This window comes from Chanos chanos, chromosome 3, assembly GCF_902362185.1.
Source record: "Chanos chanos chromosome 3, fChaCha1.1, whole genome shotgun sequence".
NCBI classification, from domain to species: Eukaryota; Metazoa; Chordata; class Actinopteri; order Gonorynchiformes; family Chanidae; genus Chanos; species Chanos chanos.
In genome coordinates, this window is record NC_044497.1 from 35893772 (window position 1) to 35911617 (window position 17846).

General features: G+C 40.1%; 1 protein-coding gene across 1 annotated transcript; it reads right to left on the bottom strand.

Moving 5' to 3' along the window:
- Positions 1-7786: 7786 nt before the first annotated feature.
- rbm38 (RNA binding motif protein 38) lies at positions 7787-16712 on the bottom strand. The gene is made up of 3 exons (XM_030769668.1): positions 16542-16712; positions 13632-13755; positions 7787-7845 (listed from the first exon to the last, which is right to left on the bottom strand). Exons 1-3 carry the CDS (start codon positions 16710-16712, stop codon positions 7787-7789), a joined length of 354 nt encoding a protein of 117 aa, XP_030625528.1.
- Between the last annotated feature and the right edge of the window lie 1134 nt (positions 16713-17846).

Genomic DNA, 17846 nt, shown 5'->3' on the forward strand with positions numbered 1-17846 from the left:
AGTCCAGGTGTGAGTGTGTGTGTGTGTGTGTTTATGTGTGTCTGTGTGCATATGTGTGTGTCAGCTACAGCTGGGTAATGACTTGAATCAAATAAACATAACCAAAGATATGTGTTTGACTGTGCTCATATAGTTAAAAGAAAGCATTCATCAGAAACAGGGATTATAGATTAAAAACAAGAATTATGGATTGAAAAAAAGCCTGCCCATTAAGATCTTTCTTTGAGTTTACATGAGGGAAAGAATGCAAGCTCAAGGGCTATGAGTGTCAGTGCATAAGAGAGAAAATAAAAAAGGGAGAGAGGGGGGTGGGGGCATTTGTGGAGAATGGGATGTTTGCTGGAGAGAGATAAGAGACCTGGCAGTGTGTAAGGTCAAAGGGAAACATCCTTCCCTGTCTGCACATCTACACAAAGCAAGTTTTCATTCTCTCTCTCTCTCTCTCTCTCTCTCTCTCTCTCTCTCACACACACACACACACACACACACACGAGCAGGTGCACCCTAAATCACATATATGAAAGTATGCACACAGAGGCCCCTTCGAGGAAAACACGGTACTACAGCTATAGCGGTAGAAGCAGGTGAAATGAGGTCAGGTGCGGTCTTGATGTGGTACTGTTCAATTTTCTGTTTCGTCATGGGTACAGAACAGGCAATGCAGTTTAGACAGAGGTCAGAGCTCATTTGTCGTTTGTAACTCACTCATGTTAAACCCTCACGTGATTGCAAGCGCCTATCAGTTTCATTCAAGGTTTTCCTGAAGCGACACTTGAACATAGTCTGCACCTTTATTTTCACATCAATAGACTAATACAACATTACACACACAGACACACACACATATATATTAAAACCTGCCACCACTCACCAGCGCGCTATCTTCACAACAACGAAAATGTAGAACACGAACTTCCAAACAAGCACAATGAAACAACTGCTAGACGTCCAATTAAAGTTCACCTTTAAAATGAGAATCTATATAATTTAACCCGGTCTTCGACTCGGAATGGTAAAAGTAGTAATCCGAAATTATCGTGGTCAGAGTAAAATATGTTCTGCATTCCCTACGTTGCAAAACGAGTGCTCGTTCCAGTAAAATATTTGTAGAAAGACTTTTAAGTATTTGTTTTTCATCAACATTATAATCTTCATTGGTGAGGAAGTTGGCTAATTTTTTTTTTTTTTTTTGCATCTCCATCGCTAGCATATTCTTTGTTAGACCCTCCCTTACCCTGTCACTCGGTATTGTCAACGCGGTTTCATCCGAGGCGGCATGAGGGGGGGGGGGGTTGACACTACAACTAGCGTGTGAAATAATACCAAATCTATGTTTGATTGTGGAGACGAAAACTAGCAGAGCACCAGGCAGCCGTGTAGAAGTGGTGGATACTGTGTGTCCTTGTTATCTTAACACCTAATATACTTAAGACTAATTATTACACTACCAGATTCTCAGTCTTGGCAGGTCTACGAACTGGAAAAACAGGGAAAAAACAAACAAATACACAAAAAAATTTAAGTAACATAACAGAAGTGTCCTCTATCTGTCTTCATTTTCTGCAGGAAAGAAATTTGTCGCTCAGCTCTAGCTCCTGTTCCTTCATCCTCTCTGTGATCCTACCTTAATGCAATTTCATAAGCGTGAGGTGTCATGCACTCATGCATGGCTGGGTTAGCTAAATATGGCATGAATTTAGCTGTAATCATTAGGATGTGAGGCTGATATCTCAGTCCAGTCCAGTATTACTGAAATCTAATTGCATCCAGTGTGCTTAGTCTTGACCCAGACATTTTCAATAGAGCTGCATGTCATGTTGTGTTTAATATTCCAACTAGCACCTATATTATTTGCGTCCTTCTGAATTTTGTATAACAGGTACAAGGCCATCTTTTCTCCTTTTTTTATCCCCTTACTTCTCCAAAAACCACGTAATAAACACCAAACAAGAAGGCTATCTCAGAGGTTGCTGAGGCAAAACAAATTGTGACCACACAACATCTGGCCACACAAATCTACCTTTGTTCACTGAGTTTGGATGCAAACAAACAACTGTACAATCACAGAAACAAGAACATCTGTTATAGAGACTTACATACAATTTTGTTGTTGTTTTTACAAATGAATGTACACACATGTGCACATAGATGTTGACTGACTTATCGCCTTCGTGTGAATATTAAAATACCTGTTTTTTTTTCCATAGCTGCTACAGTGATTCTAAATGTATACTAATATTCCAAAAAGCACCGCTGACATGATTTCTTCCATATCGACAACAAACCATCTAAAAAATCTAGAGTTTACAGTGTCCACAACATCTTCAAAAAACAATTTCAAAAGCCTCCATTGTCCCAGCACATTTGTAATTGCATATTGAATAAAGCCATGATTATCATAATGCATATACAATAATGTAAGAGACAAAAAGTTATAACCTTCAATAACAAAATACTTAAATGAGGGAGGTATTACAGAGAGAGAGAGAGAGAGAGAGAGAGAGAGAGAGATGGGGATATGGAGAGACTCAGCTGATAGCAAAAAGAAAAGAGCAAAAGACAGATTAAAGATGAAAACTGTATACCACAATAAAGACAATAAGTCTGGTATCACATATTGGAGAGATATATTCATACCAGGATTCCGTGATGGCTGGAGCATGTGTTTTAAGGCATTATCATGAAAAAATATTCCTGAAAAAGGCATGATCCGTTTCAACATGACCAGTTAAAGTTAGGCTTGTACTTAGTACCTCACTCTGTGTGTTTGTGGGTGTGTGTGTGTGTGTTTCTGATGAGACCATGCACAGTGTCTGAGACTACAGTGTTAGATTTAAGATTCTCTGTTCATATTCTCCAGTGCAACAAAGCAAATATACTTCCTCTTCCTCCATTCTCGTGGTCAGTGAACTGGAATAATCACAAAGTGTCCCACCATTCAGCACCAGTCCCTGGGACTTTTTACCACTGGTCAGTGCTGATAATGTTCAATAATGGTGAGTCAGACCCCATTTTTCAAAAAAACAATCATATTCACAACAAATATTAATAAAAACAACAACATGTCATTAATCATGATGATGATGATGATAATAATAATAGTAATAATAATAATAATAGTCAGTCTCAATAAGGATAAAAATGGAAGTTGCTGCATTTTCAAGGAAGTTCTTCAGATATGACAACAGTCTCTTTCTTTCTCCTGTGAGTCATCTACCGGTGATGTCACAAAACGAAATCCCACTCTCATGATGTAACAGCCTGCAGATGTCACACCCCCAAAGTAAGACCCTGATGATGTCATGCCTTTAAATCCCCAAGATATCATGGCTCCAGGTCCCATTCTGTTTATGTTACAGTCCACTCCCTAGTAATATAACAAAACAAACTCCCATTCCAGTGATGTCAGAGTTCAGCTGCCACCCTGTTCAAGCTGAATTGAGCCTGCTGTTAGAGTCGGTCTGTGTGTAGCTGCTGGGTAGGAAAAGGAGTGATGGTGGCACCTGGTGGTGTCCCAGCTGACAGAAGGGCTGGTAGGGCAGTGGGCACTGCAAGAGAGGCCCCAAGTGCACTGGGGGGGTAGGTGTAGCTTAGGAATCCTGGGGATTGGGCAAAGGGGTACTGCTCAAAGGCAGAGGAGTGGACGTAAGCATAGTCCAGATATGGGGAGCTGACAGAGGAAGAGGAGATCTGAGAAGGGAGTAGCAGACTAGGCTGCAGCATGGCCTGAGGATACATGTATGGCTGAGTTGACCTGTGGGGAGGGGGAGGGGGAGGGGGAGAGAGAGGTATAGATTACTGTTCATTGTATTATATTTCACATGTAGTTCATATAAACTGACTAAGACCACACCAGTATCGCGTCTCAGCAAATAATGCAAAAAAGAAATGGAAATAGAAGACAGTTATTCAACGCATTTGGCAACTGGATTGTGTTTACTTTTCAAACAACGACATATTTCAACAGACTTTTTAACGCAATAGAGGGGCAGACTGAAATTGTTCCAGGAGATGAGAACTCTAAATGGGCAGTCGTTCTTGTAAAGAATTTGCTGTTATCAAGGGATATAAGTTGTACATTTTTTGTTCAGTTGTCATTAGAATAATGTTGTTGTTCCATCTCTGTAGGCATCCATCACAGTGATTACTGTTTTACTGTGGTTCAAATCTAAGTAAATCTAAGCCCATATCACAGAAATGGATATATGTTTTGAGAATAGTATGTTTCTGCCATTAAACCTTGTATTGATGATACACAAGTGGAGATTATCCACAAGTCTCACCAAAAAAAAAAAAAAAAAAAGGTTCAAAATGAGGTCAGTTAGCATGTTCTGCTGTCAAATTAATAATTGGCAATATATTCAATGGGAATATTCACTCACATACATTCACAGGCAAAAGGGATATTTGTGGCTGTTTCTTGTTTAAAAATATCTCTGCTTTGTTTTGATTTTCATTATCACAAAATGACATTACAAATTCAATATTGTGTAACGTTTTTGCAACAAAACCACCAAAAAAAGAAAACCAAGCTGTAAAAGATGACTGAGTGAGGGAAAGATGATGAAAGATGACTCTTGTACTGCTCACTGACCCTCTCAGCGGCACCTCTGTCCCTCTATCCCTCTGTCCCTCCATAAGTCTATCCCTCTGTCCCTCCATCTCTCTGTCTCTTTGTCCCTTTGTCTCTCTGTCCCTCTATAACTTTATCCCTCTGTCCCTCCATAACTCTATCCCTCTGTCCCTCCATAACTCTATCCCTCTGTCTCTCTGTCCCTTTATCTCTCTGTCTCTTTGTCCCTCTGTCTCTCTGTCCGTCTGTCCCTCTGGTCCTCTGTCCTTTCCCTCTCCTCAGGGGACTGTAACAGACTTCAGATTCATCCCTTGGACTGCTTACCAGTGAACAGAAATCGGATGTGGATATGCATACGTCAACACTGTACACACACACATGCATACACACAAGCACAGTCTATTACACTTGAACAAGCACAGACACAAATTGACAAGTACACTCTTTCTACCACATAGAGTCACGCACCCTCTGTCTAACACATACACGGATACATACACACATACACAACTGGAAAAGACTTGAAATTCTCAAAATAACATGACAAACCACATTGCATCAACACACACACACACACACAGATCTGCAGTGCCATTCCCCTGTCTTAGCTTTGCTGTGGGCTGATATATTGGGACAGTCATTCTGTAGCACAGAGTAAATGAACTGAACTCAGATGTCCTCACTGACCCCATTTATCATGCCCCACTATGATGATGGGGAAGGATGGAGTGAGAAAGATAGAGAGGGCACAGAGGAGGAGAGATGTGATATAAAAGAGGAAAAGTGGACTGTAATTAATTGCCAAAGCTGTGGTGTGTGTGTGTATTTCTGTATGTCTGGAATATTAGTGTGACTTTGCGTTCATGTCTTTGACAAAGACACTGAGCTTCACAAAGAAAATTACTTTGTAAACAAGATCCAAAGAGCCGGCTCTGTGTCTGTGAGCCGAGGTTAATTTGGGTTATAGCACTGGCAGAGGGTGAGAGGACTTGAGGTTGATTTGTGTTATTCAAATTGGGGGGAGGGAGAAGGTTGAGCTTGGGGTGCAGTCATGGCCTTGTCAGAAGTGGAAGATGATAGACAGACAGAAAGAGGGCAAGAGAGAGAGTGAGTGAGAGAATAAGAGAGAGAGAGAGTCTCAAAAGGTCATTGCTTTTCTATCAGCCTTCAGCCAAATGACAAGCAATGATTCACTGCCTCTCCTCATTAACAGGACAGCGTTGAACTTGGCTATAGGTATCTCAGTTCTCTTTGACACACACAGGTCAAGAGCCTGAAGAGATGTAGGGGGGATATGCAGTGTTGAAGACTTGTGAGCTAAAAGTGTGCACTAATGTCATTGCCTCTAAAAAGGAGAGCTTTTATAATTGGCCCCCCTAGGGGTGAGCTGGACAACACCCAGAGTGAGAGCTCAGATGAGGATAAAATCCTATTTTACATCTGTGGGGGACAGAAAGAGAGAGAGGGAGAGACAGAGGCAGAGAGAAAGAGAGAGAAAGAGAGAGAGAGAGAGAGTGAGAGAGACAGAGAGAGATAAAGGGAGAGAGGGAAGAAAAAGGGAGTGGAACTGAAAGAGAACAGATGCAGTGTATGACAAAGACTCAGAGATATTCTGTAGATCTGTTGATGGCACAGATGCTCCATGGTATGATCCTTACACTGCAAGTTCAGCAAAAGCAGACTGATAAATCTGCAAACACACCTACCCCCTGTGCTGACAACCCCCAATGGGAGAGGTTCATTTGCTGTCTCCCAGTCTCTAATCCTTCTCTTTAGCACCTGGTTTACTTTGCTTAGCTCTATACTTCTGTCTATTCCTGTTACTGCTGCTCTTGACCACAACCGCCCTAGCCCAAGCTTTGTCAGGCTGTCAAATTAGCAAGGAACGAATATCTCCGACAAGTGAGTCATTACACAGTCACTTTATTTATTCTAGTTGTTTTAACTTACTCACTACCTTCAGTCAAGAAGTGCGTTGCTTTTATATGTCTCAATTCGACTAAAATATGACTTGAATATTTCCCAAAATCTCCCACCTTCACATCATTAACTACCACGACAATGTGTAAATGATGGATGAAATTTTTTTTTAAGGAAAAATAAAGATTCAAACCAGCTTGCCTAGGGAAGCGGTTGTTTTGTATGATTGTGATGATATGCATGAAAGAGCATCATATTTTTTTTTTACCATGAGTGATAGTTATCAAATCCTCTCTAAGTAACAACCAGTCAGATGTGGTACAATTTGGTGAAAGTGAAATTTCTTTCAACAAAACTGTCGTTTAGGCTGAACCATCCCTGAGACTTGACTAAGACTCATAACCGAAGACTTGAGAGTTAAATAAGACTTGACCTCAGAGACTTGTGAACATCTCGGCTGAAAATAACTGGCTTTGGGAACCATCGGAGACATAAAAAAATCTCATTATGTCTCTTCACAGATTCATTTAAGTACTTAACTTAATTTCTGAAATGCTCCCACAGCCTCAGTGAAGGCCAGATGATAATTCATACAGTTCAATCTGGCAACCATGTTGGCCAGGCAACCCTAACTACACCCAACCCCCTTTGAAATACCGCCAGCAGATCCGACTATGTTTCTGCTGTGAAAATAGCTTGAAACTACAACACCCCAAATAGTTTTCAGTGTGGGATTTTGCCAGTTGATAAACAGCAATGTTTTATTAACTGAAGTTACGCCTCTTCAGCCAATTCCACACTGATCAAACACTTGCAAACTTCAAAATTCGAAGGTTGGCAGTTGAATATAGCACATACAGAAAAAACAGATAATCATCTGTTGAGTATGTTAAGTTAAGTAAGCTAACATTCTAATATAAATGGCAAGGAAAACAGTTCACATTCAGTTTGAAATCAAACATTTTCATAAAACTAAGTACTGCTTCAGACAGATAACAGTTGTATCAAATCTTCAATGACAAGTGTGCAGCCCTGAGTCCTGAGTATGCTTAGTCATCCTAAACTCAGTCTCATTCAACTTCACAATGTCTTAAGAGAGAGGAGAGAGGAGAGAGAGAGAGAGAATATTGTTGATACAATTGATGATGAAATTGAACAAATAAAACAAGACTACAGCAGATTATCTTGCCAATCACTCAAACAGACTTTATCTCTAGCCTGATGGATGCAGAGACAGGAGTGGAGGCAGGAGAAGAGAGAAGACAGAACAGACAGAAATGCTTTCTCTTTCACTTACCCATACTGTCTTTGAATTAGTACAGGATGAACCTGCTGCACTCCAACAGTGTAGCCTGTATATGAGAGAGAGAGAGAGAGAGAGAGAGAGAGAGAGCATTTAGTTAGTTTTCTTTTCACTTTATATTATATCAATCTGATTTGACCTGTACTGTGAATGTCGTGCAAAGGAGCATTTACTAGAGCTGAGGCAATGATAGAAAGAAAGAAAGAAAGAAAGAAAGAAAGAAAGAAAGAAGGTGTGTCTGTGTTTTGTGGAAACATTTATTTCTACATGTCTTATGCTATTTCTAGAAGTGTATTACTGGCAACGACCTCACATTAATGGAAACGTTCATTAATTATTTATTTTGTCATCACTGTGTTCTTTTACCTTAAAACAACATCAATGGTGATATGTATTCCACCGCTGTTCCAAGAATCTAACTTGGAAGCAGTTTAGTCCATAGAAAAATATTTTGCTTTTGGTTATTTATTTTAAAGAAATACTGAAATCTACGGAATGTTGATTTATTGTTGCATTTGCACAATTATCTCACCTAAGTACAAGGCCCTTCTAGTAATTAGGCAGTTGGCATCATATATATCACCCAGAGGAGGTTAAATGGGTGGTGACAAGATGGAGTAGACATACTTTCTTCACACACGCACATATATGTTTGGTCATAGCTGTCATGAAACTTTACAGATATCATTTTGGATGTACTTTGGACTGTTTCTTCTTTAGTTTGCTTGAAGAAAAAACTGAATACTTTTCAGTTTATTTTACGTCAACTGTTTGGTTTTTACAGTGGCACAGTGGTGCAGTGGTGCAGTGGTGCAGTGGCTAGCGCTGGTAGGATCCTTTCTGTGTGGAGTTTGCATGTCCTCCCTGCGTCTGTGTGGGTTACCCCTGGGAGCTCTGGTTTCCTCCCACAGTCCAAAAGACATGCAGGTCAGGAGAACTGGGGATACATAAATTGCCCGTAGGCGTGAATGTGTGCATGAATGCGTTTGTCTGTGTGTCTGCCCTGCGATGGACTGGCGACCTGTGCAGGGTGTTTCCCCGCCTCAATGAACACTGGGATAGGCTCCAGCACCCTCCATGACCCTGATTAGGATAAGCGGCTTAGAAAACGAATGAATGAATGAATGTTTGGTTTTACTGGAATCATGCTGAAAACTGCATCTTTTATGGTTTATGGTGGATAGAAAGCTGCTAAACTAACAAATATCCTTAACTTGACACAGTTGGGAGTATAAGAGGAAATGTTTAAGCTAGTTACTCACAGACATTTTCCATAGATGTACCAATATGTTAATAGAAAGTACTTCATAACTGACCAAGTAGACAAGCTCAGCTCAACTGTAAAATGGAGCCACACGTAGTACCATAACATTACCAGGGTTTTACCACTTTGCTCATGTAATTGGTTTCTTCTTTTCCTTCTAAATAATAAAAACTTGCGACATGTATGTTCTACAGTATAGCTACATTATAAAAACAGAACAGAGCATTGGCTGATTTGAGACTTTTTGCATCACAGGGATTAATGGAAAATAAATTAAAGTAGTTCACCTAACCTCATATTTATTTTATTCACATTTTCTCTATAATTTGAGATGCTAAATTATCGTTGATCTCTCATAAGTGTCCCATTTACAAGACAGACACTTCAGTTGAGACAAGTGAGGCTAACATAAGTTTCTTCGCAGCTGTGTGAGACTGGACACTACATTTGTTTTTTACTCTGTGAGCTGCAGTATTTTTGTATGGCAATGACTTAACTACCTGGGCCTGGTTGCCAAATTTATAAGAGTAGCTCTCCCTGTCCTCACAGTAACCTCCACAAACCTATCCCATTTCAGGCTTCCCTGCTGAATGTGCTAAGAACAATGTGTTCCTCTTTTTCTAAAATAGCTGGACTAAAGCCACTTCTTGGAATTATTTCTCTCTCATAATTCTCACTTGCTGTTTTTCCTGTTTGTTTTGGTGAATACGTTCATGGATGTTGGGGATTTCCCTGTGCTGTAAGTTTTCCTGCTCCATGTAGTCAACCTGTGATTATGACCTACTCAGACTCTGCCAGGGAAATGTTTGGACTCTAAACTAGGCACAACCAGAGGATAAAGTACTTCATTTTAAGTATTATATTACTTCTTTTTATTTATGGTTCAGAAATGCACTATCCAAAGATAGTAATAGTATTGTCGTGATGAGAATATGACTCAGGGTTTTTATTACCAAACTAATAAAAATAATAAGAGTGTCAAAAACTGTAACTGCTCTCATAACAATAGTCCAAAGTTATTCAGAAGAAAAAACACTTAAAATAGTGTTAGTCGTACAAGCTGTAATGAAGTGTTTATTATTAGGCGTGTAACGGTTTTGTACCGAAACTGAAAACCACGGTTCTGTAGTGCCGGTGTGCTTCACAGTATGTGTGTAGTGAACCGCGATTTTTTTGTATCTTCATCTAAACTCTTTTAAGGGAAATTTCTTCTTTTTTTCCCCCTAATGTTATGCCAAATACCATATCCATATTCTTAGTACAGGGGAACATTCCACACTGTTTAAGCTTTTGATCATTAAAGGTGCTAACTATTAGTTTATCTTCTTTATCTTCTGTTGTCATTTATGTTAAATTTGTTCTTGTGTGTTAAACTTCTATATGTTTCGATTAAAATGGAAGAAAAACTTCAATTCTGGGTTAGCGCAACATTTCTTTCAAGGCAAACCATGATACAAGCCAAGTAGTGCTCCAATAACGCAGAGGCGGAAACTGAACCATAATATGGTGATCTGTTATACCTCCATTTATTATGTCGCTCTGTTTATCGTTCAGCAATTTGGGCTATGATAACTGTATGAAAGATGCTAAATAAATCATCACTGGGGACAGAGACTATGACAGGGTCTCTCAAGTTATTTGAACTGCCAGTTGCAAAGTTAATATCTTCCCCAAGGCTCAAGCTTTTACAAACGAGTATGAAACCAAAGCAGCATTGACACACAATATAACACGCTTAGAGTAGAATGCTATTCGCTCAACTCTGCTGCACAACTACACTGCATGGCCTCCTCAGAGACAGTGACCCTAGTGGACACACAAGTCCCGAAGAACACAGTCTATTGTGTTTCTTCGGGCTCTGTGTAAGTCAGGATATGATACACGGCTGGGATTTGATCTGTGACCCCTAATGTAGAACACACATCCCAATCTAATCACAAAAAGGGCAGGTCTTACTCAGAAGTTCAGAAGTAAACTATATTCATTTAGAAAATACAGTTACTGCACTTCATTTTTGCATGTTGCGATTTTCCCCCACAAATTTAAGCTGCCTTTTTGCTGAACACCACATTAAGTGAACCTTCACAGCTCACCATAGAACAAAGTAATGTGTGTAACATCAATGAATTTCATAAAAATTCTAATGTCAAAGAGCCACTGATACATGCTGTTTGCTTGAGTATTTGACACACTTCGTTATAATAAAAAACAAGCTCAGCTGAGCATATTTCAACTGCAAATCATATCTAGTCAATGAAAAGTAATCTGGATGCTGTAGGCAGGCAGGAGACAAACAGGCATACAGGCAAGAAAGACTATATTTTAAAAGGGCTGACGTGTTAAAGAACTGCATGTTATCAACATCTTCTAACATCTATCTTTGTCTTATCATCAAACAAACCGAGAGGCCATCTTTATTAAATTTAACTTCACACAACCCTTTCAAAACAAAAGTCTTAAAGCCAATTAAGAGACTAAAAAAAAGTGCAAACAATGGGATGGGATTACCAACATCCCACCTGATCAATGTAAAATATCATAAATCTAAAATTATTTCAATGATCTATAATAATTTCCATTCAACTTAAATATGACTCCTACAGTTATAATTTGAGATATGATCAGGAATCCCTTCATTTTAAGAGTGACCTACTTATGCTCAGCTGACTCATGCTGAATATTGGATAGCAGAAGCCTTGGTGGGTGTGTGAGTATGAGAGAAAAAGAGAGCGGAAGGTGATTTCTTTCTTCTTTCTCATTATTCCTGGTTATCCTGTAACCGTGTCTGTCTCTCACTCACTCTCCTTCTCCTGTTTTCTCCCACTACATCATCCCCTCTTCTGTCTGTTCTTTATGCAGTGAACCGAGACACTCCAGACTGTTTTCCTGTAGTACATTAACATAGACACAGAGCTGAAACATCGGCACACAAATAAACAGGTTGTCCACACCTCCCCCAACCCCAACCTCACCCCCACACATGTACACACACACACACACACACGCACACACACACACACACACACACACACACACACACACGTTAAGACCTCTACTATCCAGCATTCAGCATGAATCACAAGAGTCTGAGTCAGTCCAGGAAGAAATTTTCCTCCTCCTTTCTTCACCCTGCTCAACACCCCCCACACACTCCACATGTTTATCCTCTGTACCATCCTTCCATTCCTTTCTTTTCCTTGCTTTAACTCTTTAGCTCCTCTCTGTTTCGTTCCATCTCTCACTCAGTTCTGTGGCACTCATTCTACCAGTTCCTTCTTCTCTCACTTTCACTTTCTCATTACTCATAGTTACAAAACACACAGACATCCCTCTACACCAGGGGTGGGCAAATCCGGTCCTGGAGGGCCATGGTCCTGCTGTTTTTCTTGTCGACCAACTAAATACAGTCTCTGATTGGCTGAATAGCATGCACACCTGTTTTCAAAGTGAAAATCAACAGGTCGCTAAGAGGTGAAAACAAAAACCGCCAGGACACCGGCCCTCCAGGACTGGATTTGCCCACCCCTGCTCTACACGCACAAACCCGCACTCCTGCAAAGACGCATAGACAGACCCACACAACCCACACAAAGATACATACAGACACACAGCAGCCTTCCATTTAAAGCACCATGGCCCAGAGTCACCTAAAGGTCAAATAAGAGGTCAGGACATGAGTCATGTGACCCCGATGACAGCATCACGAGGACAAAAAAGCAAGTTAAGTGCAGCCAGTCAGCTTAGTTTATAACCTTTTAACAAGAAGCTCAAAAGATCACTGTTCAGCTTTCATTATAAATGAATTACAATGTCCTAATTTCACATACTGGGTACAGCAAGGCAACATGCTAATTCATTTAACACAGTAACAAATTCCTTGGTCTTTGACTTGACTTGCCTTAGCCTAGAATGAAGGAGGAACAATGATATTGTATGTCCATAGATAATTACTAACCATTGCAGCAGCTCAAGACATATATATGGGACTTAAGGCCAGTATACAGGAGACAGGCACACACACATACATACACACACACACACACACACACACACACATGCGCGCATGCACTTCTTAGGGAATACTAAACAAGGAAACATAAATAATAAGCAAATAACAAGGAGGGAAACTAAACAAACAAAAAAAAAACATCAGGCAAAAAAACTTGGATACTACTGGGACTCAAGCCTGGGAAATCCAGAATCTTCCACAGTGTTTACTAATTATATTCTGTATGATGTCAAGACCTCAGCTCCCCACCAAAATGAGTCATCAGCCACCAAAGAGTAAAAACACAGTATCACATAACCTACCACTGCCTTATGGTCTAATGAACAACATTATATCCAGGACTGTGTGTGCATATGTGTGAAAGAGGTGGAAAGGTTAAACAGCTTGGGGAGAAAAGAGAAAAGTAAGGAAAGAAAAAAGAGACCGACAGACAGATGCACGTGCAGCAGGCAAATGGATAGATAGATAGATAGATAGATAGATAGATAGATAGATAGATAGATAGATAGACAGACAGACAGACAGACAGATAGATAGACAGATAGATAGATAGATAGATAACCTGTTTGAGGGCTGCGTGGCTTGGCTCCCAGGTACGCCAAGTTAACGTTGGCTTTTCGTCCATCTATGATGGGGTTTGGGTCCTTACATGCCTGCTCCGCTGCTTGCTTATCCATCATGGTCACCTGGCAGGAAATAATCCCAAAGAATCGTCTTTCAGATTACATTAGCCAACATTCACATCTGAACATAATCAAGGAACAGATTACCTTACCCATCATCCACACCTAAATCTGCACATGGAAGAAACTTCATTAGTCATTGTCCACATCTAAATGTACCAAGAGAACAAACTATATTATCCATCATTCATATCTGAACCTATTCAGGGAAACTGCAAAAGTCCCACACATAATTTGACAGATCCCAGTTTTCCACAGTCTGAGAGGTGCTATGTGACATGACTTTTAAAGTGTTTTAAACTGTTTATTTTACATCTAAAATAAATAAGCAAGTGTGAGGATGATGATGATGATGATGATGATGATGATCACTGGTGAAGAGTGGTGCTGAGAGATAGATAAAGGAATAGTGGCAGCTTTATCAGTAATGTTAGTGATGATTCTGACAATAGTGGTAGTATAAATGCTGTAGCAGTATTTAACTGGATGGTTCTGTGATGATATTATGATCTTATGAAAAGATGCATTTTCTGTGAATTCTCTTCTGCTTAAGTGAGAGCTGTGTTTGTTGCTTGGTTCTGTAAAATTAGCCCCTCTTTTTCTACTGTGAACACATGTGCTCTGTGACGGTGTTCCTGCACATTTTCATCTACACAGACAATTTTATACAGTTTTTAATCAGCAAGTGTAGTAAGATTTAACTGATAAGTCAATAGAGTCCACAGGGAAAGCATATGCCTCATGTGCTCCCATTCTGTACAGTAATAGCTGAGTTATCACAGGAGGCGGAATGCTTAAAATCTCCATTTCTACAGGTGCCTCAAGGTAAAAACACAACAGTGAAAAGATTAAAACAGGAGAACTTCTTCTTCTATTTTAGCAGCAGTTTAGTTACTTACAGTGTCAGAAAAAATATAGTTCACTGAATCTCTCTGTGTGTGAGATGATTGCTTCTGTGGATTTTCACAGTTTATTGTTAAGATCTGTGTTTTTCCTCCAGACAGCCGAACAGGAGCTGTTGGGCGGCAGTGGAGTGTTAGTGTGTGTGCTTGGGATTTGGATCTGCTTTCTATCAGGTAAACACTAGGTATAAGTTCAATTGATTTGAAACCTTGTGTAAGAACTGAGAGAGAGGGAGAGAGAGAGAGAGAGAGAGAGAGAGAGAGAGAGAGAGGGATGTGACCACATAATTAACTCAGTAGTCATGAGTTGTGCTCATAAATGAGGTAATGCGTGTGTGGGAGTGTGTGCATGTGTGTCAGTGAGTGGAGGAGGGGGGGTCTCTTAAGGGAACTCTTACACCCCACTTCCCCACTTCTGTTCTCCTCCGGCTCCTCCTCAGTAAACTCTTATATGAAAAAGGAGGAGCTCCTACCTCTACTTTTAATTCAAAAACAAAGACTGTGATGAGGGATGAACAAAATTCACAAAATACTTTCTTTCCTTCTTTCTTTCTTTCTTTCTTTCTTTCCCCTCATTTCTTTTTTATTTCATCGTGTTCATGAGCATGTTCACTCTTTTAACATACAGAGGTGAAAGGAAAAACATCTGTGCCATTATCTCAACACTAACTGAACATCGGAACATACTGTGTCACAGTTCTGTGCCCTCCACTGCGCACGCAGACACACAAGGGTCAGCGGCACAGCTTCTCTGCCAATTCAGTACTCTAAATAATTCCTCATTCACGCTTGACCAAGTACATCTTGTCGTTTGTTTTAAATACTTTGAATCTGCACACATAGAAAGCAAATGACTCAAATTATTTCCTGAACTTCTGCATTGCGCTATTTTAGTATATGGCCTAAACACTTGAGCTGACCACTGAACTAAATTACAGTCGAAAAAATCGCAAGATGTAGTATAAGCCTTAAGCTACTTACTCGGAACATTTTCAGAGGAATGTTAAACGTCGCTTCTGAAATCCATTCACAGGCTAAGGAGATAAGTGATGACACACCCTTTTACAACATAATCCACTTACGGACTTACATGTGACTCCGAACATCACACACAGACAGACACACACACACACTTGTAGAACACTACAGCAATTCAAGAATGTAAGAGTGCATTTTTTCTACTGTGACAGCCTTTTACTATCCACGGATTAACAGTCTTCCGTCTATAATCCTAATTAGACAAAAACATTTTAAGCATCACGTTTGTGAACTGTTGTCCACAATTAGGGGTGAAGCTTTAACACGGAAACCACGCACAAAAGACAAATTTTCAGTAGAGTGAGGTCTTTCTTACATTAAGGCTGTGATTGTTCTTTTTACTGTTCCTTTTTTCATGTTTTGGTCTCCGAAACAAAAGGAGGGAACATGCGCCAGTGACACCTGGAGCTAACGGGCGAGGACTCCGTTAACAACAATAAAAGTTTGCTTCCGGGAGGAAGCACTGAAGACTATGTTATCCCGTAAATCCACATTCGGCAAACAATTCCAGCAGTATCTCATACAGTGAGAACCGAAACAGAAAACAGTGCTTTCCAAAATGTAGCTGATGCAAAATCAAAATGTCATATAATCTCAAACAAACAAAAAATAAGATGTTGTTTTTGGAACTTGACACGCCCAGTTGTGAGAAACTTCTCAAAGACAAAGAGCGCACATGATTTTAATTATCAAAATTAACGGATTAATTTGAATCTATCCTTCAACCCGGAGAACTATTTTATTTACTTACAGAGCACCTGAAGCCAAGAAGCCTAATTAATAAAGCGTAAATGTTCAAGTTGGAAAAACAAATTCAGTTTGGCGATTATATGAGGGGGATTTACTTACAAAGCCATATCCTCTAGATTTCCCTGTTTGTCTGTCCGTTATCACAACAGCTTCGTCAATGTCCCCGAAAGACTCAAAATATTTCCGAAGAGAGGCATCTGTGGTATGGTAAGGCAATCCACCAACAAAGATCTTGGTGAGCGTGGTGTCCTTCTGAAGGGTTGGATGCATAGCTTCTAGGGTCCAAAACTGGTGCAAAAGCATCGGTTCGTACAATTTGTCACAGCGGAAAGACAGGCAAGTCTACGACAGTGCATAGAACAGTGATTTTAAATAATCATAAAAATCGACGTATGACTACTAGATGAAGTATACCACAAACCGTCTGATTCAAAGACAGAAACTAATGAACCGGGGTAAATAAAACTATGGCTTCGTCTCCTCTGTAGCACATCTGGCGGACAAATCTACAAATCCTTTCACTCCATGTTTACATAATGTTATGGAGAGCCGTACAGATGCATAGCTGTTATGTTTGCATGACAAGTGTATCAGAATTCTTCAATGCATTGCTCAGATGGGCTATTATATACCCGGCAAGAGTGTTGGCGTGTACCCCCGCCTTCTGTTTTTTTTATCCAATGCGCAGTTGGAGCGTCCCTTGCTTTGTGACACGCCGCTTTGCGTTACAATCTTTCCTTTCCCGCCCATATACAGGCCAGGATCTACGTTACTCTCATGAACCTGTCTCTGTCTATCAACCGTGCTTGAGACGCACAAAGAAATCTAATGTATTGCATATGATTTAGGGTACTTTGAAAAGCCCTTTGCTCTATCCGCACAACATAGCCTATTGCTCAAAAATGTGTCACATTCAAATAATCCGAGTCTAAGGTAAAATTTTAAACGCGCTATTTGAGTTTTCTTACTCATCAGGCGTGGCTATTACAAAACAACTCAAATTCTACTAATAACCAAATGGACTGTAGATTCTTGCAGAATATTATTCCAGAGACGACTGACAGCAAGAAGAAACTGTTTGTTGTGGTTTGCTCTAACACCTCATGGCACGTTACAGCCGATTAGGTCGAACACGCTTTGTCACCCTTTGCATTAATGACACTTCACACGAACCTTCCTTAGGTCTTGGTGACAGTTTTGACATTTGCACAGTTCGACACCTTTCTTGAATAGGGTCCGTCATTATGTTTTATTATGTTTAAATGTCGTCGATCCATCGCCAGCACCCCGACTAGATATTATTTGTCCTTTGTGAAGCGCTGCAGAGGAATCACATGTATTTTTAAGGAATAGTGGGAGGACTTTTTCCTCCCTAGAGCAGCTGTTGAGACCAGAGTACTGACG

Bases quoted from the DNA above. Each gene is read 5' to 3' on its own strand.
- rbm38 (XM_030769668.1), bottom strand. From the start codon at position 16,712: ATGCATCCAACCCTTCAGAAGGACACCACGCTCACCAAGATCTTTGTT. The intron at 13,756-16,541 runs GTAAGTAAATCC...ATTTCCTGCCAG, and splicing joins AATCTAGAGGATATGGCTTT to GTGACCATGATGGATAAGCA. The intron at 7,846-13,631 runs GTTATCTATCTA...TCTCATATACAG, and splicing joins GCCACGCAGCCCTCAAACAG to GCTACACTGTTGGAGTGCAG.